The sequence below is a fragment of the Octopus bimaculoides genome, chromosome 24 (assembly GCF_046866305.1).
Source record: "Octopus bimaculoides isolate indiv1 chromosome 24, ASM4686630v1, whole genome shotgun sequence".
Taxonomy (NCBI): domain Eukaryota; kingdom Metazoa; phylum Mollusca; class Cephalopoda; order Octopoda; family Octopodidae; genus Octopus; species Octopus bimaculoides.
The window spans coordinates 28,158,809-28,186,118 of record NC_142951.1 but is presented as its reverse complement, the minus strand read 5'-3'; the positions used below and the strand labels follow the sequence as shown (position 1 = coordinate 28,186,118).

The following is a 27,310-nucleotide window of genomic DNA, read 5'->3' as shown; positions in this document are numbered from 1 at the left end:
AACAGAACTATAGCAATTCGTTTTACGAGAGGAGACAACAACAGTGAGAAAATGAGAATTTGTTGAAAGACAAGCCACTTATAAGAGAAAAGGATTGACAGAATAATCCTTTCTACTATAGGCACAAGGCCTGGAATTTTGGGGGAGGGGATGAGTCGATTACATTGACCCCCCAGTACATAACTAGTGTTTAGTTCATCGACCCCGAAAGGATGAAAAGCAAAGTTGACCCTGGCAGCATTTGAACTCAGAACTTGAAGACAGACGAAATACCTATTTCGTTATTGCCCACAAGGGGCTAAACATAGAGGGAACAAACAAGAACAGACGAACGGATTAAGTCGATTACATAGACCCCAGTGCGTAACTGGTACTTAATTTATCGACCCCAAAAGGATGAAAGGCAAAGTCGACCTCGGCGGAATTTGAACTCAGAACTTGAAGACAGACGAAATACTGCTAAGCATTTCATCCGGCGTGCTAATAATTCTACCAGCTCGCCACCCTGAAGTTTGACAGAATAATGACCATGTAAACAGGGGCCATCTTAGCGTTATAGACACCTGGGCAGATCAATGCACTGGACCCTATAGTATTTATTTATTGATAGCCAGTCATAACACATATCGATCAAAGTTAGACCCTGGGATCCTTGAGGGGTCTAGGCAGATCAGTTGAGTATTTATTAACAGCAGGCCACATGACACCCACTGATCAGAATTAGGCCCTATGTTCATGAATTTCCCAGGCAACCTTCCAGTATGTCCATGCCTTAAGATGACACTGCATGGAAGTATTTATAAAGGTTATATACTACTACAAAACAGTCATGAACTCTATAATAAATGGAGGGAATTCTATTGAATGCCATTAAGTTTACACTCAACAGATCTTGTTGCCAACACCAACCTTTGGATTTCTGATTTTTGCCACGTATCATAAATGTTCTGATTACAAGATGTTTTCTTATAAATAGTCTTTTATATGCTTGTGCATTATTTAATCCATTAGGAATGAATGGACGAATCCATTCATCCAGGTTAGGTGACTTGCCTGGACCAATGTAATCCTTCCATGCCAGTCATCCCATTTGAGCGACGAGGCATGAATGCCTAGTCTGTTTTTTAGTTACATTGGTCTTTTGCTGGTTGAAATATCTCATTTGTGAATGCCTTAACTGTTGGCGATAGCAGTAGTTCACTAATGGAATTGGTTGATCCTGGCCATTGACAGGTTTGTTGTCTATGCACCTGCCTAGCATCTAGTAACATTCATCGTTGATTCAGTAAGTTCATCCCCCAAGCTACATCTCATGATTTCAACACACCCAGACTCAGAACAACAGGCAATAATAGGACACTTTAGTCTTGGCACAGACAATGTCTCTCGGACTGATGGTCTGATAAAATCATGCAGTCCACTCTATTAAATGATTGGTGACAGGGAAGAGTATCTAGCTGTGAAAGAAACTTATGCCAAGAGAGAATGAACAAAGGTATGGACACGCCATAAGCTGTGGAGTAAGATACCTGTCTAGGAAGGAAGTAACTTTGAATAAGAACCTGATACAGGTAGAGGAGACTCGCTGAGAGCTTCTACGGGCATCATCCTTGCTAGTACCAGCATCAGGGCTAGCTGGTATTCAGTTTGTTTTGTAAAGTGATTGATATCAGGAAGGGGCTTTCGAGTGATAAAACCCAATCCATGGCATGCACAACAACACAATAGGCTGGTTTTCATTGTTGGTGTGTGTGTGCTAGATAATATAGAGCCATGGTGAGATGTTATGGGTCCCATCCAACCCAAGCTGGGATGGTAATAAAATAAACAGATGTACAATATGTGTGGTAAGTAGCTTGCTTACCAGCCACATGGTTCCGGGTTCAGTCCCACTGCGTGGCACCTTGGGCAAGTGTCTTCTACTTATAGCCTCAGGCTGACCAAAGCCTTGTGAGTGGATTTGGTAGATGGAAACTCTGTGTGTCTGTGTTTGTCCCCCCACCATCGCTTGACAACCAATGCTGGTGTGTTTACGTCCCCGTAACTTAGTGGTTCGGCAAAAAGAGACCGATAGAATAAGTACTAGGCTTACAAAGAAAAAGTCCTGGGGTCGATGTTCTCGACTAAAAGCGGTACTCCAGTATGGCCGCAGTCAAATGACTGAAACAAGTAAAAGAGTAAAATAAACTTGTTGAACAAGCAATACAGATTAATCTCGAAATAACAAATAAAATAGCTATATAAATGAACAGCGGAGCCATCCACATGATCATTCAACCTGTAGGAAATAGCAGTCACAGCTCCCTCATACACTACCACCTTAAGAAAGACAGGGTAGTCACAGAATACTTTTGATTTTAGACATACTGGGTAAGGGAAGCTAATCAAAAACTACGTCTACTTAATGTCTTGGAATTGTCTCCCTTTGTCCATGTTTGTTAACAATTACCGGGTTCTTGCGGAAAACGATTGAAAATGTTTTCGTACTCATTATATATACACGTTTATGTGGTGGCTGTTGACTTATAGACGAATATAGCCACCGCTACCATCATCATCGTTTAACATCCGTTTTTCATGCTACCATGGATTGGACGTTTGACAAGAGCTGATATTCCACAGGACTGTACCAAGCTCTATTGTTTTGTTTTGGCACGGTTTCTATGACTGGATGACCTTCCCAATGTCAGCCACTTTACAGAGTGTACTGGATGTTCTTTCTTCTTTTTTTTTTTTTCGTGGCATCAGCGGGGTGACCAAGTAACTTGCAAGATAAGATAATGTATCCTTGACTGTGCGAAGTAGTATTGATGGAGGTCGCTTTGTGCCAATTGAGAAGAGGCTAAAAGAATAATACATGGATATAGAGATAGGTGTCTTTCTGTTGGAGAGATACAAAGATATCCCAGTGGAGAAGCGAGAGAAAGATAGAGAGAGTGAGAGAGATGGTTGTGGATATGTGTCAGGACATTCCATCAAGGTACAGTGATGGGTGAATACCAGTGAAGTGATACAGAGGATAGGACTTGGTGAGTGGGTGGGAGTGGGACAGAGGGGAACGTTTCATAAGAATGTGAGGAGAGATATAGTTAGATGGGATTGAGTTGACTGTAGTAATTGATGGTGAGAGATATAGGTGTGGTTCATTGGTGGGGATATGTTAGATATGCGAGGACACTGAGAGCGATAGAGGATAAAGGTGGAGTTAAGGATGGGGTATAGTAGAAGGGAGAGAGAGTATGGCTGGAGGAAGATAATTAGGAATGGATGTGGTTCTGGGGTGGGGGAAAATAGCAAAAGGGAAGGGATGTAGTATGTGTCTATTCTGCTCTCAGGTGATTATGGTAATCGAATGATATCAGAGATAGGGAAGTGATGAGTGTTAGGGAATGAGGCGGAGAGGAGAAGCTTCATGGGAAAGTGAGAATGGAGGAGGGGCAGAGCTTTGCACATACATACCGAAGTGGTTTTAAGATACCAATTCTGTTATGGTGGATGGGTCTTCTCAAGCACAGATAAGGCTCACTATCTTGAAATCAATCTTCAGTACTTCATTTTCAGCATTACACTACAACTCAGAAAAAGTAACCCAAACTGCATGCACACTAAATAGAATATTATTATTCACTTCCTGTGCATATTCTATGTACTGTTCATGCAGTTTTGGTTATATTTTCTGATGAGTTGCAGTGCACCTAAGCACTGTGTACAATAAGTTCGTTATACAGGGTGTCCACAAAGTCTGGGTACATGGGGATTAACATATACTTTAAGAAATTATAATTTCTTATATTTAATTGCTTATGTAATTATTTTATTTACTCCATGTACCCACATGGGGATTAACATATACTTTAAGAAATTATTATTTCTTATATTTAATTGTTTATGTAATGATTTTATTTACACCATGTACCCAGACCTTGTGGACACCCTGTATAGATACAAGTAGCTTGCTTACCAACCACATGGTTCTGGGTTCAGTCCCACTGCGTGGCACCTTGCGTAAGTGTTTTCTACTATAGCCTTGGGCCAACCAAAGCCTTGTGAGTGGATTTAGAGTAGACAGAAACTGAAAGAAGTCCATTGTGTATATGTGTGTTTGTGTGTCTGTGTTTGTCCCCCCACCCCATCATCGCTTGACAACCGATGTAGGTGTGTTTATAACCCTATAACTTAGTGGTTTGGCAAAACAGACCGACAGAATAAGTACTAGGCTTACAAAGAATAAATCCTGGAGTTGATTTGTTCAGCTAAAAATGTATATCCTATGTTTCCCTGGGTATCCCTCTGCCACAAGTTCCATCCACTTTAAATGATTGGCACTTTCTATGCAACTGTCCTCTTCCATATGTGTCACATGATCGAAGCAGCACAGTCTTCTCTCTTGCACTCTACATCTAATTCCTTTTATGCCTAACTTATTTTTCAATACACGAACACTCTGTCATACATGCATGACCGCCACTGACAAATTATCTTATCCTAGATCAGGGATCAGAGAACTTTTTTTAACCAATAACCCCAAAATATATTTATCTATGCCAACGTTTTTTTTCAGTGTCCGTTTACCAAACCCACTCACAAGGTTTTTGGTAGTGCAAGGCTGTTTTCAAGATGGCCGAGTTGCCACACAGTGAGACCGAGCCCCAAAAGCATGAGGTCGGGAAGCAAACTCCTTACCATGCAGCCACACCTGATTAATTTCTCGATTAGGGATTCAGTTGAGCAAACACCTTGAATGCTCGTCATGGAAATCAAACCAACAACTGATGGAGAACCAGCACCGCCACCGCCACCACCACCACCACTACCACCATTGTTTGTCAGGAAAAACCAAGCTATTCCAGTCCACTCCTACACAGAATGTTACATCAAAATGAATATCTCAGTGAAAGAAGTGAAATGGTAGGGGTGACAGGAGGATAGGGTGGCATTTGTCACACCAATTGTTCTGTTGGAAATATTTTATTGTTAGTTTAATTTCACTAAATAAAACCTTTCACTGTCACTGAGATCAAATTACTGAAAATAACAAAAACAGAAAAAGAAAATTAGCACCTATTACACTAATTTTTTTTTCGTTTTTGAGCTCGGGTCAAACACGATAGTTTAGAGGCCATGGGATTAACGATGTGTGACGATGTGAATGTTCCGAGTCCTCTCCCCACCCCCACCCCGTTCGCGAGCGCGCATTTTTTTTTTTTTTCAGTCGTTCTCAGCAAGCTGTTTTACACCTATTACACTAAATTTTTTTTTGAGCTCGGGTCAAACGCTTTAGTTTGACCAAATTTTTTTTTTTTTATCCCTTCGGAACTCGAAACCTCAAAAAGCGAGACGTTGTGGCGAGAGTACAGGACCCCTACATATAAATAGCAGAAGTCTTACGTAAGTCGGCGGGAAAACATGAACTTTCTATGTTTTGTCTGTTCTCCCTCTTGGATATGCCCAGAGTGGTAAATAAAGAAAAAGTTCGTAGTTTGATCTTCGAAGTCCAGGTACAGTTCGATTTAGTTTGTTGGAAATATTGATTGTTGATTCATTACGTGTTTGTTACTGCCGCTGTTTCTATTTTGTATTGTTATAACCCTATTACAATGTATTCTTCATCTATTGTCGACAATTTCAATCGTACTTCCGATATTGGAGACGTAAGGATATAAACAGACACCTGCCTTTACACTAAATTCATCACTGAAGTCATTTGCCAATTCTTACTTTACTTCGTGTATCATTGTACGTAACTTGTTCAAGCTATGTAACATGAACATCTGCACAAGCCATTCGCCAATTCCTGGCTTCTGTCGTGCCCACCAGATAACTGAACATGGTACCCTGTCAAATGCTTTCTCCAAATCAACAAAAATCAGAAACAGTGGCTTATTCTTAGCCTTGTATTTCTGTAGTTGCCACAGGGAAGATTTCGTTTGTAGTGTCTCATCTGCATCACATCCAGGTAGATTCTATGATGGATCGATTGGGCCATGGCTTTCTCTGTGACCTTCGTAACTTGATCTACAGGTCTGATTCCTCTATATAGTTGCTCCTCTCTAAGGCATCGCTTTTGTCCTTGTAACAGTTTATGATAATGCTGCAATGCCAGTCATAGGGAATGACAACCTCCTGGATGGTTATATTGACTATCCAAATGGCAATACTGTATCCCACTTCATGAACCTGTGACTTTCCCCACTCTTCATATTCTTGATCACTTTATCTACCACATTGCTGTTAACTTGAATCACTGTTCCCTCTGTTGGATCAGCATGGGATAATCCGTTTGTCCCATGCATTCTCCTCATTCAAAAGCCTTTCATTATAGCACTTCCACACCACTTACTTTTGTTCCAATCAATGGCAAGTTTGCTGTCGTTATTTCAAACACACTTCTTACTAATGTCAACTTGTTTCTCTCTTACACATTGTCTCGTAGTCCTGAACACTTCTCACCTCTGATCCTCAAGCTGCAGAACATATGCAAACGTCTTCTTTTCTGCCTCATCTTAAGCCATGCACATCTAATGCCTAGATACCCTTCTAGTCATGATCATCGTTTAACGTCCGCTTTCCATGCTAGCATGGGTTGGACTTTTGACTGAGGACTGGTGAACCAAATGGCTACACCAGGCTCCACTATGTTAGTTTTAGCTTGGCTGGGACTTTACTCCAGTCATGTCAGATCTGTAGCCCTGATCAGTTTATCTTGTTGAAATACCTAGTCAGCTATGCAACAGGTATATAAATCTCATCTACAGGCATGAATGTCATTTATAATTTTCCTAAACCGTTTCCCAATCGTTGGATCGTTTAATTTCCAAATCCTTTTCCATGCTGTGTCTACATAGCTCTGACACAGAAATCACCAGCCACTAACCTATGTTATATAGGGGCATTCTTTGCTAGGAAAGGTTTTGATATTCACAATAATCCTTCTGTCTTGTTCCCTGGTGAGAATGTAAGCTAAGCTAACTTATGTGTTCACCAGATTGGTAATTGATGAGGTAGTTGGATGGTTTCTTAAAGAGTATGTTACAAATTGTTAAGACCAGTTGCATCACAAAACTTCAGAAGCCTTACACCTACCTGTCTCAAGCCATAACCATAACCTTTCTGTACATCACAAAAGCCATCAATGTGTTGACCATCATGTCCCTTGAAGACACCAGCAACAATAATGAGGATGCTGTCACTCATTGGTGAGGTAGTCTACAGAAGGTCTCATAGAAGTGATACTTCTGACAGTCCCACCTGTGGGGAGTATGTCGAGGTGCTGCCTATAATTAACCATGACTTAATTATGCTATCACATACTCTGACAACTTCTGTTATTTTATCTATCCATCTCTCATCTCACAGTATACCTACCCCACTACTGCTCACCAAGAAGAGTTTGAACTACTGTTTTCTACCCATGAGTAGTTTGGTTGAAGATCCCATCCCTTCCATCTTATTTCTTGCACACAGTATACTCCATTCCAGCATCTCTGCAATTTCACTAGACCTACTTTTTATTGTGCCTACATTTAAAGTTACTGCCCTATTTTGGTACCTGCAGAAGAAAACAGCCTGGCTTATGTGGTAAAGCTTCTTGGTTTTTAGTTGTTCACAATCTGCCTGTGTCTGTGAGGAATATGAGAAGTCTATTTACCTGGTACGGAAAGACTTTCAAACTTCGTATACTTATCTATTTTGTGTTATAGAACAGAAAAATATTTTTGTATTCGAATTTATTTCATGTAAAAAAATTGTCTTATTTCGATAATTTCAACCAATCACTGACAAGTATTCAGTTGTTTGCATTTACTCCTTTGCTAATTAAGCGATGTAAAGCGTATTTAATCGCCATACCTTCGTTTTATTTGCTTTTTTCATTTTAAATTTGCTTTAACCCTAACCCTAAGGTTAGGGTTAATTGTTTCAGAATCGTTTGTTTATGTAGTCGGCACTTAATGTATATCGGCTGAATGGACGTCAGTGATTGGTTGAAATTACAGAAATACGACAACTTTCACATGGAATAACTTAGTCTTCTTTAAAAAAAAAGAAATCCCTAAGAGAAAAAGATGTTTTATATGACACATTCTACCAGTGTTCCAAGTTTCAAAGTGTTTCGTTAATGAAAAATGTGGCCCCCATTTTAAAAAAGATCCGAAGTCTATTTACCATCTGCTAGCAAAAGCAGATGGTAGATTGACAAACATGATTAATTTTTCCTTTCATCAGAGCTGCCCTCATTCAGCCATTCATTTATTCCCCAACATGCATAACACAGAGAGAGTTTGAATCAATTATACACAATGGGCTTCTTTCAGTTTCCACCTGTCAAATCCACTCACAAGGCTTTGGTCGGCCCAAAGCTATTGTTAAAGACACTTGCCCAAGGTACCATGCAGTCGGACTGTCGTGTGGTTAACCAGAAACTCCAAAACCCTCCCCACCAATACACACTTGTGTTGTTGGTGGCACTCTGTTGCTTACGACGTCGAGGGTTCCAGTTGATCCGATCAACGGAACAGCCTGCTCGTGAAATTAACGTGCAAGTGGTTGAGCATTCCACAGACACGTGTACCCTTAACGTAGTTCTCGGGGATATTCAGCGTGACACAGAGTGACAAGGCTGACCCTTTGAATTACAGATACAACAGAAACAGGAAGAAAGATTGAGAGAAAGTTGTGGTGAAAGAGTACAGCAGGGTTCGCCACCATCCCCTGCCGGAGCCTCGTGGAGCTTTAGGTGTTTGCGCTCAATAAACACTCACAACGCCCGGTCTGGGAATCGAAACCGCGATCCTATGACCGCGAGTCCGCTGCCCTAACCACTGGGCCATTGCGCCTCCACTTCACACTTATATTTGAAAAGAAACAAGACAAAAAAATATATATCTCTCAAAACTTTTTTTTTATTTAAATTGTAAAATTTTTGATATCAACAAAAAAAAAAAGGAAAAAATAAAAACAACAGATTTTGTGTGTGAAATAAAAAAAAACATGACAGTCTTTCATTTTTTTTATAATACTAAAGAAATGAGACATGATAATTTACAATGGCTTCTGTTTAAGTCTGGCTGCAGTAATAAGAAACAGTTTGTCCTTCAATAAAGAGTAACTATTTAAATGGAGGTGGTGTTCAGTGTCTTCATTATGGTAGACAGAACGTTGTTCTTCACCGGATATGAAACATTTCAAATGCCATAGAAAGAGGCCTTTGTGTGGTTGCTTGACCTGCTAGAAGTAGCAGTTAAACCTCTTTCAAATCACACACCTATTGTCTGTAAGACGGAAAAAGGAGAATGTGGATGTTACAGACCTAGGTGTGAAATGATTAAGGCATCAATGCCTTTTTGTTCTTGGGGGTTTATTCAACCAGGATCAACCTGGGGTTTTATTTCTAACAACAACATTCAACTTTCAGAAATTCACCGGATTTTTTTCACAACTGAAACTGACTAGACATAGATTCCTTATAATGAGACCGAATCTACAAAGTCACACCACCAACCAATTCAGATTTGATTTAAGATACAAAAAAAAAAAAAAAAACCTCTCCCTTTCTCTTTGTTCACAACTAACTCACCAATATATTGCTATGAAGTAGAAGTGACATTTTGTATGGAATGTTAACTCAGAGGGGGAGAAAAAAAAAAGATTACACTGTACTAGAAAGTAGTAGCAATTGTTATAATAATCAACACCATTTTTCTCTATGTTTTCTTTGTTTGCAGACATTTGACAATTTTAATCTCCATGCAACTATATTTAGTTCTACTAGACTGAAGAAAAAAAAAATTACAAGAAATAAACGGTAATTTGAGGTAAGTGAGGCAGAAAAATGCGATTTAGAGCTGGATTAAAGTTTGTACCCAGTACAACAGTTATGAGAGTGGATCTTTGCTTCTAAATGATGCACACTTATAGTGCAGATTTCTACACTTTACATGTTTCCCCACTTCTGCAGAGTTCACAATTTGTGCTGTTGAAAATCTGCTTGATCAATCATTATGTTATATTATGTAATAAGCAATCATCTAAGTGTAACTACAAGAAAAAAACAAAAAGATCTTATATTTTGTTTAAATAGTTTGAGTACATTAATTTCATTCAAATATATATATATATATATATATATATATATATATGTTATATTTATACAGGGTGTCCACAAAGTCTGGATACATGGGGATTAACACATACTTTAAGAACTTATTATTTCTGATATTTAATTGTTTCTGTTATGATTTTATTTACTCCATGTACCCACATGGAGATTAACACATACTTTAAGGAATTATTATTTCTTATATTTAATTGTTTGTGTTATGAATTTTTTTACTCTATGTACCTAGACCTTGTGGACACCCTAGTATATTTATTGTACCAATATTAATTTGCCACATATTTTTTTTTTCTTTTTCTAATAATATAGTTTCCTGAATAAAACATTTGTGTGTGTGTGTAGTATGTGTAGACGAAGGACATCTCATGTTAGACCAAAATGTAGTCACTAAAGAGTAACTGGTTTTTTAAATTTTTTTACAAGCCTGTGTTGTAGTAGTAGTAGTAGTAGTAGTAGTAGTAGTAGCAAGCAGTAATAATAATGAACAGGAGCAGCAATTTAATTTAAATAGCCAAGTATATACAAAGTTCATCTCCATCTCTTTATCCTGTGTCTCTCAAATAACAAAAGGCAGCATAGCGTCATCTTAAATAAGATATGGCAACCTTTTTCACAGATTAGATTCATAATTGCATAGCAATTGCGTATGGCTATAACCATTGTGTCGTGAAAGATTCTAAACATGGAAACAGTATAACTTCACATGAGAATAAATAAGTGACAGTTTGGCAGCAGAGATTCAATTTCCATGGAGTAGAGATAGTTATATCAGCATTAGAGGCCAAGCTAGCCCAATATATGTATATATAAATATACGGAATGGTGGAGCAAATCACAGAAGATTTATTTGCCAGTCATGTTATTTCGTGTAAAATAGAGTATCAAAGAAAGAAATAGCACATCAAAGAAAATATTTTTTGTTCATTGGTAAACTATCACCTTAAGACACAAACAGTTTGTCCGTTGAAGCATATGAACCAAGAATATATATAATATATATATTTATATGCACACATACATACATGCTTCAATAAAGCTTGGAACGGAGATTGATTAAAACACTGCTTAAATTTCCAACTGTCCAAAGACAATTATATATTATTAATTTCAAAACAGGAGTAACTATGAAACAACCAGTTACTTTGAAGCAAGTAGTTTTCACACTCGCTTGTTAACCATAGTGACAACATGATTTTGCACATGCGCACCCTGCATGCAGAAGAGAAGTTGCTGGGTCAGCATGAGGTCTTTGAAATACTGTGTGATGAGGATGTCTTATCAAAAATCACATAAAACTGTGATCAAAAACTACATAAAACCGTGATCTAAAATCCTCTCACGTTTTATGCCGCCACATCTACTACACACACACACACACACATACAGAGAATCTGCAGAGTATTTACTTCATTTGTTGCAACAGGACATAAATACTTTGTGTGTGTGTTATTTTCTGAATTAGTATCAATCCACACATAACACATAAACAGATTTTTTTCAGATCACCGAAACGTTATTTTTATCCCCCCCCCCCCCCTCCCTAGTTACAAAAACCACAACTCGAAATAAGAATAATAAATAAATAAAACAACAATAATAATGATCCTTTTTGCTATATGAACAAGGCCTGAAATTTTGAGGGAAGATGGGGGGTAGTTGACTACACTGACTTCAGTGTTCAACTGGTATTTATTTTAGTGACCCCTGAAAGGATGAAAGGCAAAGTCGACCCCAGTAGAATTTGAACTCAGAACATATAAAGATGGATGAAATGTCGCTAAGCATTTTGCCCAGTGTACTAATAATTCTACCAGCTCACCATCTTAATAATACTAATAATCCCGAATTTCATTTTGCACTTATATAAATTATTTCTTTCAGTAATATCTCCTGCCGCTATCAGAACTTTTCTTCCAAAAAAAAAAGACTTATTTTTCTGAGATTCCTAATAGATTTTTCGTTCTTAGTTTTTGCTGTTTTTTTTATTATTTAATTCTATTTCATAAAAGCAATTTACACACAGGAACAAGACCAAAATGCTACAGTAAAGTATGAAAGAGAATTGATCCATGGAATTTACTTTTTCATATCACCCATCCCTTTCTATAAACTCCTGGTTAATTCTCACCGCAGTTTTAATGTCAAGCTAATATAACTTTAAAAAAAAAAAATTGCTATTTCCAATAGAGTGCATGTGTGTTGATAAAAGTGTGTGTATGTAAACATACACATACTCTTTCTCCAGATTAATTTAATTTTATAAAGGATTCTTTTTCCCTCTTTAAACAGAAGCAAACATCATTTGGAAGTTCCATAAACAACAACAAGAACAAAAACTATATACAAAAACAACTGCCTGTATATGCGGTTACAAGCGCATATACATATACTCTTTTTACAAAAATAGAAATAAATAAATAAAGAACTCTAAAACTGAAAAAGTTTGTGATGGTCCCAAAAATGACATACACTGTTCTGGGAATCAGGAGCAACTGAGACAACATGGTCAACATCTTTATGGCCAAGGGGGCCAGAAGGATGCTGTTTGGTTACCAGTAAGAATATGTCATTCCACAAGAGACGGAGATCAGCTTTAGCATTTATTACTTTTGACGTTTTAGTGGAGAGTTCCTTGTGTAAGTTATTGGAGCACAGAAATGACGAGCTGAGTTTTCTGTTGCTGCTGCTGCTGCTACTGCAACCATGGACTAGAGAGTTTCTGGGAAGGGAAACCAAATAATAGTTTGGGAAGTTAGCACTATGTAAGAGTTTCTCAGTCTGACACATTTTGATATCAAATGCCATTTCGCTGACAATATCAGCTTTGGTCTTTATTCTGTCTTTTTGTGCATTGTAGAATTTCATAGCGCGTTGCATTGTCTTTGGTTCCATGTTGAACATCTGGCCAATATTCTTGGCATGGCTGTTTGGTTTGTCTTTTCCAGTATCACAGAAATGGCGACAAACTTGTCCTGGAAATAGAAAAGATGACAAAGTTTTACATAAACATATAGACACACACACACACACACACACATATAAATATAGGCGAGCTGGCAGAAACGTTAGCACGCCGGGCGAAATGCTTAGCGGTATTTCGTCTGCCACTACATTCTGAGTTCAAATTCCGCCGAGGTCGACTTTGCCTTTCATCCTTTCAGGGTCGATTAAATAAGTACCAGTTACGCACTGGTGTCGATATAATCGACTTAATCCGTTTGTCTGTCTTTGTTTGTCCCCTCTGTGTGTAGCCCCTTGTGGGCAGTAAAGAAATAACACATAAATATATATATATAACAAATAAAAGGGTAAAGGAATATTAATTTATGAATTACAAATAAAAGGATAAAGGAATATTAAGGTGAAACGCGTCTATGATTAACTAAGAGTGGTTAGTTTCATTGTTTTTTCTTCTTGTTTTGCCTTTGTGAGTTATAAGTACTGCTATCTGTTGGAGTTAGCTGCTATTTCTGAACTTCGGCATGTGGTGAAGCAACTGTTGCTGATCCCTTAATTATATATATATATATATACAAACATGCATAGGCACAAGTGTTAAGAAGTCCTTGTATGACAGTCATTTTACAGCTTCCAGGTAACATCAAGACAAGAAGACACAAGCATACATACATACACACACACACACACACACATATATATATATACACAATGGTCTTCTTTCAGTTTCCAACTACTAAATCCACACACAAGACTGTGGTTAGCCCATCGCTATAGTGAAAGACACTTGCTCAAGGTGCCACAGTGGGATTGAGCCCAAAACCATGTGATTGGGAAGCTAACTTCTTACCATATAGCCAAGCCTATAGCACACCTGTACCTATACCTACATACACAAACATATTTATATATATCATCATCATAATCATCCTTTAACATCCGTCTATATGCTGGCATGGGTTGGACCAGAGCTGGAAAGCTGCACCAGGTTCCAGTCTGATTTGATTTGGTCTTTACAGCTGGATGTTCTTCCTGATGCCAACCACTTTACAGTGTGTGCTGGCTGCTTCTAATGTGCCACTGGCACGAGCGCTTCTATGTGACACCAGCATGAGTGCTTTTTACACGACACTGGCGCAGGACTCTTGCAGGCCAATTTTTTTTTACCAGGGGATGTGGCCTTAACACTTGTGCTGTGGAGGAAGGGTCTTATTTCCCAACAAACAGCTGCTGCAGAACGAGTTATCTTTCCTTGGTATAGCTATGTGATTAATAAAGCCATCAGATTACTCTGTCAAATGTAATGCTAATTTATTCATAGTGTTTGGAGTTAATCATGCACTACCTCATACTTTTCAGATTTTGATGATGCTTATTTTTAGAATGACATTGTAGGATATGTTGCAAGAAGCCAGATCAGGCTAGTTTGAACATAAAACAGGTAGGATATCAGAGGCAGCTTAAAAGCTAGAGGATTAAGCCACCAGAGTTTATGTGGTAGTTACCAGTCGTGAATATTTACAAGTTTCCAGTCCTAAATTCTCAGAGCAATCACCATAGTGTTATTCCCAACACAACTCAAGTCTTATTTATGTCTTCACATGAAATACAAATCTTATGAAGAGGATCTGTTTTTCCATTACCCATGTGGGCTAACATAGAGGGGACAATACAATGTGATTGGGGTCACATACAATCGAATGATATAATAACATTTTCATGTACAATGAAATCGAATGAATTACAACACAATAAATCACAGATCTCATGAAGGAGATCATTGTGCCTACATCAAGTGATACTCACCAATAAAAATAGGAACATTGGGATGTTCGTAATTAGACATTTCTTTCTTCTCATCAAAGAACAAAGTATTTTCTGAAAAGAATAAGATATAAAGAAGTTAGAGCTTTCAGGTGAGAAAAAAAAAAAAAAAAAGAGTATGGGGTGGGTGGACATGTGGGTCAAAAAAACCAAAAAACAATGGAAGGTTTAAAAGATCAAAACTCACAGTAGGTAACAAAAAGGTGTGGTATTGAGTAAGCATCATGTGAGCTGTATCAATCTAACACCACCTGGACTCAAGGACATACCTGTCCTGAAGTTGATCGGTTGTATTGCATACATTTACCGCAAGACCCGCCAGACTAACGTCACAGGCAGTCGAGTCAGTTAAGTTATATCCAACACCACTCTAGCTCCACCTCCCATGTCACAACACTGGACAGGACAGCTTCTATCTCATGACTGGGCACCATACAGCTCGGTTAAGTTTAAGTTTTCGCACCACCTTCTAACTGGTCTTGAACCTGCTTCCCTGCAACAAGAGACCACCAGATACCTTATCCACTGAACCAATAAACAAAAAACTCGAAGGAATTATAAACCACACAAAGAAAACAGTTTCTCTCTTACTTACCATCAATAATCAGTGCTAAATTGTGCTGGTATGGATGTAAGTACTGCTTCAGCCCTACATGGAGGGAGCTTTGTTTCTCTGGTTCACTCACAAAGAAGCTTTCAACTATTTGACTTGCGTCCAGTTTCCTCAAGCATTCGACATCATTTTCGCATGTGGTTTTTGATAAAGCTATGTTGTTGAGATCTTTAACATCATCCAAAGTCTTAATAGGCAGCCACGCAGGATCAACAGCAAACATTCCTTGAAGCAGGTTCTTGGATTTGGGGCTTTTAAGTAGACCCAATAGTGCCTCGGTGCCACTCGACTCACCATACACAATCACCTAAAAGAAAAACAGGCCATTCTTGTATTAAAAAATTCACCACATCATATTTTCTTTGAATTTATAACAAGAAATATCCTAAAACAGTCTTTAATCTCCTCAATTCTAGAACAACCTTGGGAAGTTTTTAAAGACTTTTTTTTTCCTAAGCTATTTTTAACTAAGGAACTTAACAATACAAAGAAACCAAGATTAAACTTCTGTACATTTTTATAAATTATCTTCAGTGGTTTTAAATGAATTAAGGGAGCCTTTATGAGGTCACCCTCTCTGCTTCAAACAACAGCCAAATCTCCTTTAAATCACTTTGAAAATGAATTTAACCCTTTAGTGTTTAAACCGGCCATATCCACCCCAATATATTCTACATGTTTTAAATTCAAACTGGCCATATCTAGCCTCTCACACCTAACCTACATTGTCATTCTAAAAATGAATAATCACATTATCAAAATCTCAAAGCTATCAGATAATGCATGATTAATTCAAAACAATTTGAGTGAAAAAGTATTACATTTAACAGAGTAATCTGAACACTAAAGGGTTAAACAGATCTATACAATCACAGCTAAACATCATCAATAACAACAACTGTAGTAGTTACAATAATTTCTTCATCAAGCCTCTAATACTAAGACATCAATTAGTTTAGTCACAGTATAAGTAACATGTCCTCTCCACACCTTTTATTTCAACATAAACTACCCACGTCTTAAGTCATAAAACAACAGCTTTTTCTACCAAGAAAATTACAATACTCATAAATCCCATAGAATATTTCTACTCTAAAGATAATTTTCTCTTCTATACTTCTGCAAAGTTGACCAAACCTCCATATCACAGCTGAAAGTACTCAGGCAATCCAGGGGCTCCTCTAACACTATAAATCAGAAGACAATGCATTGAAACATTGGAAATATAATTATATGAAAAGGAAATCAATTTTGTAGAGAAACTTACTAAGTTAGGATCTCCATGAAAATTTTCAATGTTTTTTTTGATCCACTGTAAAGCGAGGATCTGGTCCATCAATCCATAATTTCCATTTATTCTTGCCGAAGTTGTGTTTTGTTCATCAGAATCAACTGCCAGGAAGCCAAACACACCCAGTCTGTAGTTAACACTCACAAGCACAGCTTCGCCTTTCGACATCAATGTATGAATTAGTTGAAACTGTTTTCCACCAAGGTCTTCTTCATCACTGTCTAAGTTCTGTCCTTCACCTTGCATTATAACAATAACAGGTAGGTTTGTTTCTTCAAGCAGTCGCTTTGGTAGCCAAATATTGAGATAGAGACAGTCTTCTTGGCCAATTACGTTGCCGTTTTGGAAGTTTCGTTGGGAACATAAAATAGATTTAGTGCGGTCAACAGTTTGCCTTTTCCGGTGACATTGACCAGAGGACATGTTAGGAATTGGCTGGCTCCATCTCTGACTCCCAGTAGGCGGTACAGCATAAGGTATCCCACGGAAGACAAAGTTCTTACCGTCGTACTCCCCATCAACCGGTCCACAAGCAGTTTCAACAACCAGAGCTAGATTCTTGTTGGATTCTTTCACTTGTTTCACAATATTAGTGGTTGCTATAATGGTTATACAAAACAGTGCCAAGAGGACCAATATGACAACGGAGAACAGAAACGTCGCCTTCTTCGACCGCCAGTAATGCTGTTGCGTACAATATGAATAATCCAGGTAGAGGGATTGCCTTGGCAAGAGTTGATCATATGCAGTGTCCTGAGATACAATAACAATGGTTGGTAACTGGTGATGTGGCCTTGGGACTTTCTTGGGTTCTTCAGGAGCGGAGTTCTCAGAAGATACATCATCCACATTCTGCTCTCGGGTTATCAGATTAGGAGCCATTTTCGTTTTCTATTGAGTTAAATATCTGAGTGTCTGTCTGTCTGTCTCTCTATCTATCTCTCTTTCTTTGTATCTGACTTGGTGTCTGTGCGTCTCTCTGACTGCTTTAAGCGATATTTTTTTCACTGATGAAAAAATCCAACACTTTGTAACAGTTCATGGAATTTTAGCGCATGTGCCAGGTGAACAAACCTAGAAAAGAGAAAAGATAAGTATATATGCATGTGCGTATGTATATATATATACATATAATCATCGTCATCATTTTAACACACACAAACACAAACATACACACACACACATATAAGAATAGATAAAAAATGAAGTATAAATTTGCTACTCATTTATTTCATCTCTTGCACGTATTTCTGTTATCAATAATCAATGATAACAAATAAATGAAATTTACAAGAAGAACTTGATCATACCGAATGCATTAGCCCTTTGCATAGAATCACACAGGATTATATAACAGGAGTTTAATGTAAATACTCTAGAGTTGCAACTAATATGATAATTTTGTTGTGCCGAGAACAAGTGACCATGGCCTTTGTTGATATGCTGTGCTTGAGAAGACTCATCAAGCCAAGTGAATTCATAGTCATGGCTGATGCTGGTGTCATGTAAATGGCACCGATGCCAGTAACACATAAAAAGCACCCATTACACTCTTGGAATGGTTGGTGTTAGGAAGGGTGTCCAGCCATAGAAATCATGCCAAATCAGACTGGAAGCTGGTGTAGTTCCCCAGCTTACCAGTTCCAGGCAAACTGTCTAACCCATGCCAGCATGGAAAACAGATGTTAAATGATGATGATGAGGATATATATAATATATATATATATATATATATATACATACACACACACATGTATATATATATATATATATGTCTGTTAACAGTATTTTAATATTGCTTTCAAATTTTGGCACAAGACCAGCAAGTTCAGGGGTGGGGTTAAGGCAATTACATCGAACCCCAGTGATCAACTAATACTTATTTTATTGCCCCTAAAAGGATGAAAGGTGAAGGTGACTCTGGTGACATTTGAACCCAGAATGTAAAAATGAACAAAATGCCACTAGGCAGTGTGCCCAACATGGTAATAATTCTGCCAGTTCATTGCCATTAACAGTATTTTAATATTAATAACAATTTTGTTACAATGAGAGCTTTACTGCTGCAACTAATGGTGATGTAGGGAGTGGTGACAGGGATTAGCCAAACCATGATGGTTTATCTATTACTCATACAGTGTCAGGTGTTTCCCCTCCCACAACTTTTTTGTGGGTAGGGAAAGAGGATAGAATATTTCTTTTCAAGACAGGAAGGAGTTATCTGGAAATATGCTTATTAAAAAACGCTCTCTCAGTTAACAAATATTAATAACAATTGTTTCTAATGATGCTGCATTTCAAGTATTAATCACAAGACTTTCTAACAAGGCCACCACATTGAGAAATGCAGATATAGGAAGGGCAACCTATCACTGTATTTAACGGTTAATAGGTGCACAAGCTTATTTGATGCATTTCAGTTTTGCTAGCCTCCCTTTCTCGAACTACGTAGCTCTGACCTATATCCTGACCTTTTGCTAAAATGACGCAAGCTTAGCTTAGCCCCCCCCCTCCCCGGGGTCATTTTTGTTTTCTTTAGAGGGAGTGGCCTTTATACTGTGAATTAAGGTAAATGGATATTTATATCTAAAGAATATAATGAATTTTATCAAAGCTAGTCTTTCTGCTTTTTTTTTTCTTTTTTTCTTTCAGCATTAAATTATGGGTGGAATAGCAACGCCCATGACCCTGCTTTATGGACTTTGTATATATATATATAATATGGCAAACTAAGCAAAACAAACTGAACCACACCGTTTGAAAATGAAAGGAAGGTAGTAATTGTCATTGCGTGAATACATGTACCTTTATCTTTATCGTTTACCTGTTTCAGCCTTTAGACTGTGGCCATGCTGGGGCTGACCCCAGTACTTATTTCCTTAGGCCTGGTACTTATTCTATCGTCCTCTTTCGCCGAATCGCTAAGTTACGGGGATATAAACACACCAATACCTATTGTCAAGCAGTAGTAGGACACACACACACACACAGAAACACGTGTGTGTGTATGTATATATATATATATATATATATATACGACGGCACGCAGTAAGACTGAACCCAGAACCCTGTGGTTAGGAAGCAAGAGCCTATGTATAGCAATAGGTGTATGATAACCACGTGAAGCATGTATAGTTTGCGCGTGTGTGTGAGTTTATTTCTTCGTGTTGTACACTGAAGTTGGTTTTATTAAGGTTTCTCACTCCTATCTTCTGTTGTGAAAATTTTCAGTCTAATAATTTTAATAAAATTCACAACATAGCAATAAAATTGAACTACATTTTATTATTAGTGGGCTTTAAATATCGACTGTTGACGATTTTTGCTGATTAATAGTTTTCCACATCTCTTTCTCTCAGATGCACTATTAATTTCTCAGATAAATAAAGGAATAAAAAATGGCGAGTGAAAACATCTCTCCGAAAAATAAAATCAAAATGGCGAGGGAACATGGCAATTCCCACTTCTATCTGACTGGCTGGAATTAAAATAAATTTCAATCATGAGTTTGCAACTTTTTAATTATCAACTTCTCCAAAAAGCGGAGATACTAATTTGTCTCCCTTTGACCATCATTTTATTCTTATGTATTAAAAAAAAAAAGTGGGGAAGAGCGCTCTATATATCTTATTTATTTTTTCCAGGGCATCCAAGATTGGGGTGATGAAGAAAGGTTTATCCTTAAATGCCTGCAACATTGGACTCCGCAAAAGATAGTGAATGATTGGTGATTTGCCTATTTGAGGTTCGTAAAATTGAATTTGTTTTCCTTTCAATTTCTTTCCAATTTGATTAGCAAGTCTCGTGCACGCCCTTCTACATCTAGTTTTCACTGTGAATCCCAACGAAATACTCATAGATTAGCAGATAATCGATGAAAGGCATACAATTACGGCACTGACTCGATCTTTGTCAGATTCAGCGACTTGTATTGCTTGGTGCGCCCGCCGTGGAGTGTGGAAGAATTCTCACGTGCCCAGGGCGAAACTCTTTTCAAAATCACCAACATTTTCCCTTTTTTTTTATTTATTTATTTTTTTTTTTTACGCGCTGTTCGTTGTGCATACCATTTATAATTATGAAATGTTTTATTGAAATAAACTTTTTGGATCACTATGGTTTTACGAATAGGAAATTACCCACATGGATTAAGTCAAACACCCGGTACTACTAAAGCAGCGCGGACCCGAACGCGCAGTCGCGCGTCCGCGCTAGCTAGTCTTGAGTGGTCGATCCTAACCCTGTCCCTATCCCTAACCCTATCCCGCGTGTGCAAATGAATACGTGTTTAGGGTTAGGGTTAGGATCGACCACTCACGACCAGCTAGCGCGGACGCGCGACTGCGCGTTCGGGTCCGAGCTGCTTTAGTAGTACCAAACACCCAAGAACTCAAGAGTGCAACGACACAACATACCGCAAGGTAGATGACTATTAGCTTCGTTTTATCAAGGCCGAAACAACGAAAGTATGCATGAGTAATAATAATAAAATTAATTAATTAAAAAAAAAAGAACTATTATGACTAGACTAATCCCTGTCACCCTCTCCAATACTGCTGCCACTAGTAGTAACAGCAGCAAAGTTCTCATTGTAAGCAAATTCCTGTCAATAATAAAATACAATGGTTTCTGGTTTAGCCAGCAGTTTTGAGAAGAAAAGGGAAGAGTCGATACCGAATACCATCGATCTCAATACTCAATACGTGACAAGTCTTTTATTTCATGCAGTCCGAAAAAGAAAAAAAACTGAAAGGCCTCAGCGGGATTTGAACTCAATAATCCTCCTCGAACGACTCCCCCCCCCACTCCGCCAATCCACGCCCTTCACAGGTAGCTTCGTTTCACCGACACCGACAAGGATGATAAGACGACGGTGACGATCGTGATATAATGGCACTAATTTGTAACCACAAAAGTACACAAACACATACTTGAGAACGAACAGAAAAAAAAAAAAAAGAAATGTTTTTAAAAGCATTTTGTATTTAGGTGTTCTATTTTACTCATTCCACCAACTAGTATTGATCGCCATTCTTATCTCTTCAACTAAACCCCACAAAAATTGCCTCACCACTCCCTAATATATACAACAGATGACGATTCATATATATATATATATATATATATATATATATATATATATATATATATATTCAGCTTTATGTATTTAGTTTTTTTCTTCTTATCTTCATCATGCGGGGGTGTTGGATAAGAAAAGGAAATTACTATCGAATTGTGTCAGGTTCCTAGAAATGGTTATTTGATGAGGATTATATTCGAGTTCACTGACTTAATCTGCATGTTTGATAATATAAAAATTATCTTAAAACGAACGTGATTTAAATATGACGGCAGTTGGGATTATATATTTATATATAAAAAAAATGGTTAGATAGGAATTGGTTGAGAGTATTAAACTTCTTTCTTTTAAGCAACGTTTTTTTTAATAGGATTTAATACATTTTCTCATGTTCTTGTATATACGTGTGCGTGTACCTACCTACCTACCTACCTACCTACCTACCTACAGTCTCCCTCGCACACGTGGGTATATTATTTTGTACGTATATATACTTTGATATATAATATAGTTTTGTGAGTGTGTATGCATGTATATATAGATACATGCACACACACACAATCTGAAAATGCAATTGATGGTTAATGTTTAACAAAGGAAGAGCAACCGCGTGATCGCGGCGCTTAGAAATTAGTAGCTAAATCTCCTTTAAATCACACACAAGCCGTCCCCACATGCATATATATATATATATATATATATATAATCGAGAGTGGGTCTGCTAAGTCGCTCAGCCTTCTACAAATGGCAGCCAAATCTCCCTCAATCTTCAGGGAAGGTTGGGTAGCGACGAGTGACGCATTCGTTGATGCAGTTTCAGATACAATAAATACCAGCAAAGGACGGAACGGTCACAGTGGGAACACCTTTGCTCAGAAGTTTGTTAGATCAAGTCTGTCCAGCATCAAAATATGAAAATAATACTGGAAATATATCATTTACATATATATATATATGTATAATATCCTGCCATGCTAAAGTACTCGAAGCCGGTTTGTTCTATTTTTATTTTCTGATTTATAAACTGGTTTGTCGACATCAGTGAAGATCAATATTTTCATATTCGAAAGTTGCATAACACAAAGAGATGCACGGGAGCGCAGGGAGATAAAAAAAATGATAGGAAAACGGTAAATTGTTGTCGCCAACGTACTTTAAGCGATTAGTCGTCATGGTTCAGTGATAATCCCTCTCCCCCCGCCGCCAACAGACATGGTAACCAACACCACAATGTCATTGTGAATATATTAAAATTAAAGTTAGGAATATATATATTCACATATCTATCTATCTTTAAATATACAGTTGGCGTCATAAGAATTTTAGAAACTTTATGAGAGCATTAAGTAATTCATTTTTTGGGGGAGACGTTGAAACTTGGAGATAAATCTATAAAAAAATAGCGTAATAGCGTGTAAATGTAGGGTTGAAAAACCCTTAGGATAGAAAATGTTGATGGCTGCCCGTTTATATCATCAGCATGATATATATATATATATATTAAATATATACTTTTATAAAACAAATTTTATAAATTTCCGGGACACCCTATTGAAATGTGCATAGGTTTGGCTTATTGTGGTTGTTTCTGTTATTATAATTGTTGCTGCAATAAAGTATCTTCAATGCATTGATTTTGAGCTCTATCCTTTAAGAGACATGTATACATATATATATATATATATATAGTTCTTTTCCCTAAAACTATATATTTCCTTGGTTCTTTTCCTTTATATTTATATATATTTTACTCTGTGAAACTTAATTTAATTTTAATTTTTAATAAATTGATTTTAATTGAGTTTTTACCTGTAATTTTGGATTTTATCCCTAATATCTTTATTATTATATATATATATATATATATATATATATATATATATTATTGAATAAATATATATATATATATATATATGGTCGCTGAATGAATTTTAACATTCGAATAAGTACAAACAAACAATATGTTTATCGAATTACATACAATTTTAGAAGAAAAGGATAAATAAGGATCATGTCGTAGCGATTTCATCATTCCGTTTTGAAATGAGGAAAGTCTATTTTATTACAAATGGGGTCAGGAAGAGGGACGCATTTTGCGCGATTACACGATCTGCTAAAAATGGCAGCCAAACCTTCCTCTCGAAATCCTCCCACATATACAGCAGTATACAGTCTACTAAAAAGGAAAGAAAAAAAACGCAGGGATACACTGAGCTATGTATTAACTGATATACACAATATAATTGACGGGATGGTCATAACTAGAACGCCGTTGATCATTGGTCTCCTTTATTATTATTATGTCAGGAGTTCTAAATGGAACGAGAAAGAATTTGCAGTGAAGGAGAATATCAATTTTTTTTTATTTGGTCTATCTGTGTGTGTGTGTGTGTGTGTTATCGATCATAAAACTGGAAGAATGAAAATAAAATAAACAGTGATGACAGAGAGTCAATTCCCTCTCTCTACCGATATATTCCCAATTTAATAAATAATTTTAAGATGAGGAATGACGCTGATGATGATAAAGGTTTGCCTGTTAAAAACGGAATATTATCAGAGGGGTTACGAGCACTTGATGGCTTTTTCAAATCATGTGGATATCTAAGGATTACAAGCCCACATAAAACTCTACCGAGAATAAAATAAATCTTAGGCCAAAGGAAAAATAATATTGATGTTGATGGTTAATTTTAATAACAGTCTGCTAAGTAGCTTTGATTGACAGTCTAATATAAAAAAAAAAATTTGAAGAAACCTTGTTAGAAATTCACATACAGACATATAACCACAAAATAAATACAGGTTCTTTGACAGGTGTATGTTTAAATGCTGAAAGTAAACAATGAAGTCCAAACTTGGTTTGTGTTTGTCTTTTTTTTTTTAAATATATATTTTAAAAAATCTGTCATAATATTTATGTAAGAATTTACGCTCAGGAAAATGGAAGAAGGAAAGCCATCATATTAAAAACAAAACAGAGGTAGATTTATTTCAATGAGAGAAACTGCCAGACATGGATGCCAAAGCTACTCTAATTATACACTAATTGGAGAAAGAAAGACGAAAAACGAAAGAATATAATTGAATAATGTAGTGGTAAGTATAGAAAACGATCAGATGATCATATTTAGAACAACCTACGAGCAGAGGAATAAAATTTTACAAGAAACCAGATCGATAAATAGAAATGTACTGAGTCAACGAGCGAGTCTGATCGATGCTAGAAATAGCAGTCAAATCTCCCTCAAAAGCGCATCTTCAATCCTTATTGTCTGGAATAAGGAAAGGATACAGAAATAATATAGTCTTAGGCAGACTTTGATTCTGCTGTGTATGTGGGGTGGGGGAGAGGGAGGTTAGCGGGATGCTCATGGTTGGAACGTCTTTCACCCAAAAGAAATGATCGATTATAGTTTTTAAAAAAAAACCAATAACAACAAAGAAATCGAGCTAACGTAGGGTTCTTTCTACAAGATCGCCCAACCTGCTAAACAAAGCATCTAAATCTATTTCAAATAATGCAAACTAATTTGTTGTTGATTTTCTGTTTATTTTAAAATAAAGGGTGCGTTATTAAATAGTATAGATCTAGCTGCTGCGGGGCCGAAAAGCCATCAGTAATAGCAAGAGTATTGAAAATAATGCGATAGGGGGGAAAAAATAAAAGGAAAACTCACCTGACAGACATCGCCGCGGCGCCTTTGCGTTTTATTCTTCTTCACACTTCGAACCATATTGTAGAATGAAAATGGTGCAACTCCCTGCACAGCTGTTTTGAACAGTAACAGAGACCAGTGCGCATGCGTAACTCCGCCTACAATACTATATAAGGTATGGTGGTCTCCCATAATTGACCGACATTTTTTTTTCTTTTTTTTTTTTTTCCCCATCTTTAAGGTCGTCGTCTTTTCGAAGTTTGCTTAAAATGATGTCTTCTGATGGTTCAGAACTACAGGAAAGGTGCAACAATAATAATAATATATAATATATGTACCCACACGTGTAGTATGTGTGCGTACAAAATGTATGTCAATGTGTGTGTGTGTATATGTATATATATATGTGTGTGTGTGGAGATGGTCTGTGCCTCCAGCCATTTGAGTTTGGTGGACGAGTTACCTAGGTAAGCTAGGCACTTTAAATATGCGAAACCAATGGTAATTCTCTGACCGGTCACAACAAACAAACTTCTTAATGCATATATGCATGTGTATAAATTATATATATATATATATATATATATATATATATATATATCCACTCTATTGACAGATAGGGCATTTGTTCCCCTGACTTATGGAATCTTGGACGACTTACACACACATGCACGCACACACACATACACGCACATGTTCTTTCTTTTATTGTTTTACTTGTGTCAGTCATTTGACTGTGGCCATGCTGGAGCACCGTGCATTTAAAAAAATCTGTTTCAGTTATTTGACTGGCAGCCATGTTAGAGCACCGACTTTGGTCGAACAAATCGACCCCAAGAATTATTCTTTGTAAGCCTAGTACTTATTGTACCGGTCTGTTTTGCCGAACCGCTAGTTACGGGGACGTAAACACACCAACATCGGTTGTCAAGCGATGGTGGGAGTACAAACACAGACACACAAACCCACACACACATATATATATTCTTAACTTGTTTCAGTCATTTGACTACGGCCATGCTGGAGCACCGACTTTAGTTGAAAAAATCGACCCCAGGACTTATTCTTTGTAAGCCTAGTACTTATTTTATCAGTCTCTTTTGCCGAACCGCTAAATTACGGTTGTCAAGCGATGTTGGTGGGGGGGGGGGGACAAACACACAAACATTTGCACACAAACACATGCACACACACACACACACACACACGAAGTATGTTGGAATTGTTGGTATGGCTGTTTTTGTATGTGGAATATTATAATAACACAACCTTTTCATATATGTAAGTATGTAGGTATGTATGTATGTATGTATGTAGGAAGTTAAATGTAATGGCCAGTCATAGAGTGACCAGTGGTTTCGCACCTATAAAGCGCTTAGCCATTAGAGTGTGACGGGTCGCCTATACTGCCAAACGCTTTATAAGTGCGAAACTAACGGTCCCTCTATAATATATATATAGCCCTAATGCTTTAGAGTGCGCTTCTTTTACGAGTATATGAACTACAGACTATATATATATATATATATACTTTTTTACTTTACTTGTTTCAGCCATTTGACTGCGGCCATGCTGGAGCACCGCCTTAACGGGTGTTTGTCAAAGAAATCGCCCCCAAGACTTATTCTTTGTAAGCCTAGTACTTATTCTACCGGTCTCTTTTGGCGAACCGCTAGATTTTGGGACATAAACACACCAGCATCGGTTGTCTCCAGCATGGCCGCAGTCAAATGACTGAAACAAGTAAAAGAATATATATATATATATATAT

The 27,310-nt window shown here is 37.3% G+C and overlaps 2 protein-coding genes across 4 annotated transcripts in view; one reads left to right on the top strand and one right to left on the bottom strand.

The window, feature by feature from the left end:
- Positions 1-11,641: 11,641 nt before the first annotated feature.
- On the bottom strand, positions 11,642-25,627 carry LOC106877624 (liver carboxylesterase 1F). The gene is made up of 5 exons (XM_014926566.3): positions 25,561-25,627; positions 16,777-17,874; positions 15,492-15,816; positions 14,879-14,950; positions 11,642-13,086 (listed from the first exon to the last, which is right to left on the bottom strand). Exons 2-5 carry the CDS (start codon positions 17,680-17,682, stop codon positions 12,542-12,544), a joined length of 1,848 nt encoding a protein of 615 aa, XP_014782052.1. The 5' UTR covers positions 17,683-17,874; positions 25,561-25,627; the 3' UTR covers positions 11,642-12,541.
- The window catches only part of LOC106882221 (eukaryotic translation initiation factor 3 subunit M), a 79,276-nt gene continuing 71,287 nt past the window's right edge, over positions 19,322-27,310 (top strand). Inside the window, exons 1-2 of one of the 3 annotated variants that reach the window (XM_089340994.1) lie at positions 19,322-19,368; positions 20,445-20,545. The gene's annotated coding sequence lies outside the window, so the exon portion shown is untranslated. Of the gene's footprint in view, positions 19,369-19,456; positions 19,575-20,444; positions 20,546-27,310 lie in introns of those variants that run through there. The other 2 variants (XM_052976850.2, XM_089340995.1) reach the window with 2 other exon arrangements.

Excerpts from the sequence above, each read along its gene's own strand:
- LOC106877624 (XM_014926566.3), bottom strand. The coding sequence starts at position 17,682 with ATGGCTCCTAATCTGATAACCCGAGAGCAGAATGTGGATGATGTATCT. Across the intron at positions 15,817-16,776 it reads TTCATGGAGATCCTAACTTA|GTGATTGTGTATGGTGAGTC; the intron begins GTAAGTTTCTCT and ends TTTTTCTTTTAG. Across the intron at positions 13,087-14,878 it reads CAATGTTCCTATTTTTATTG|GACAAGTTTGTCGCCATTTC; the intron begins GTGAGTATCACT and ends TTCTATTTCCAG.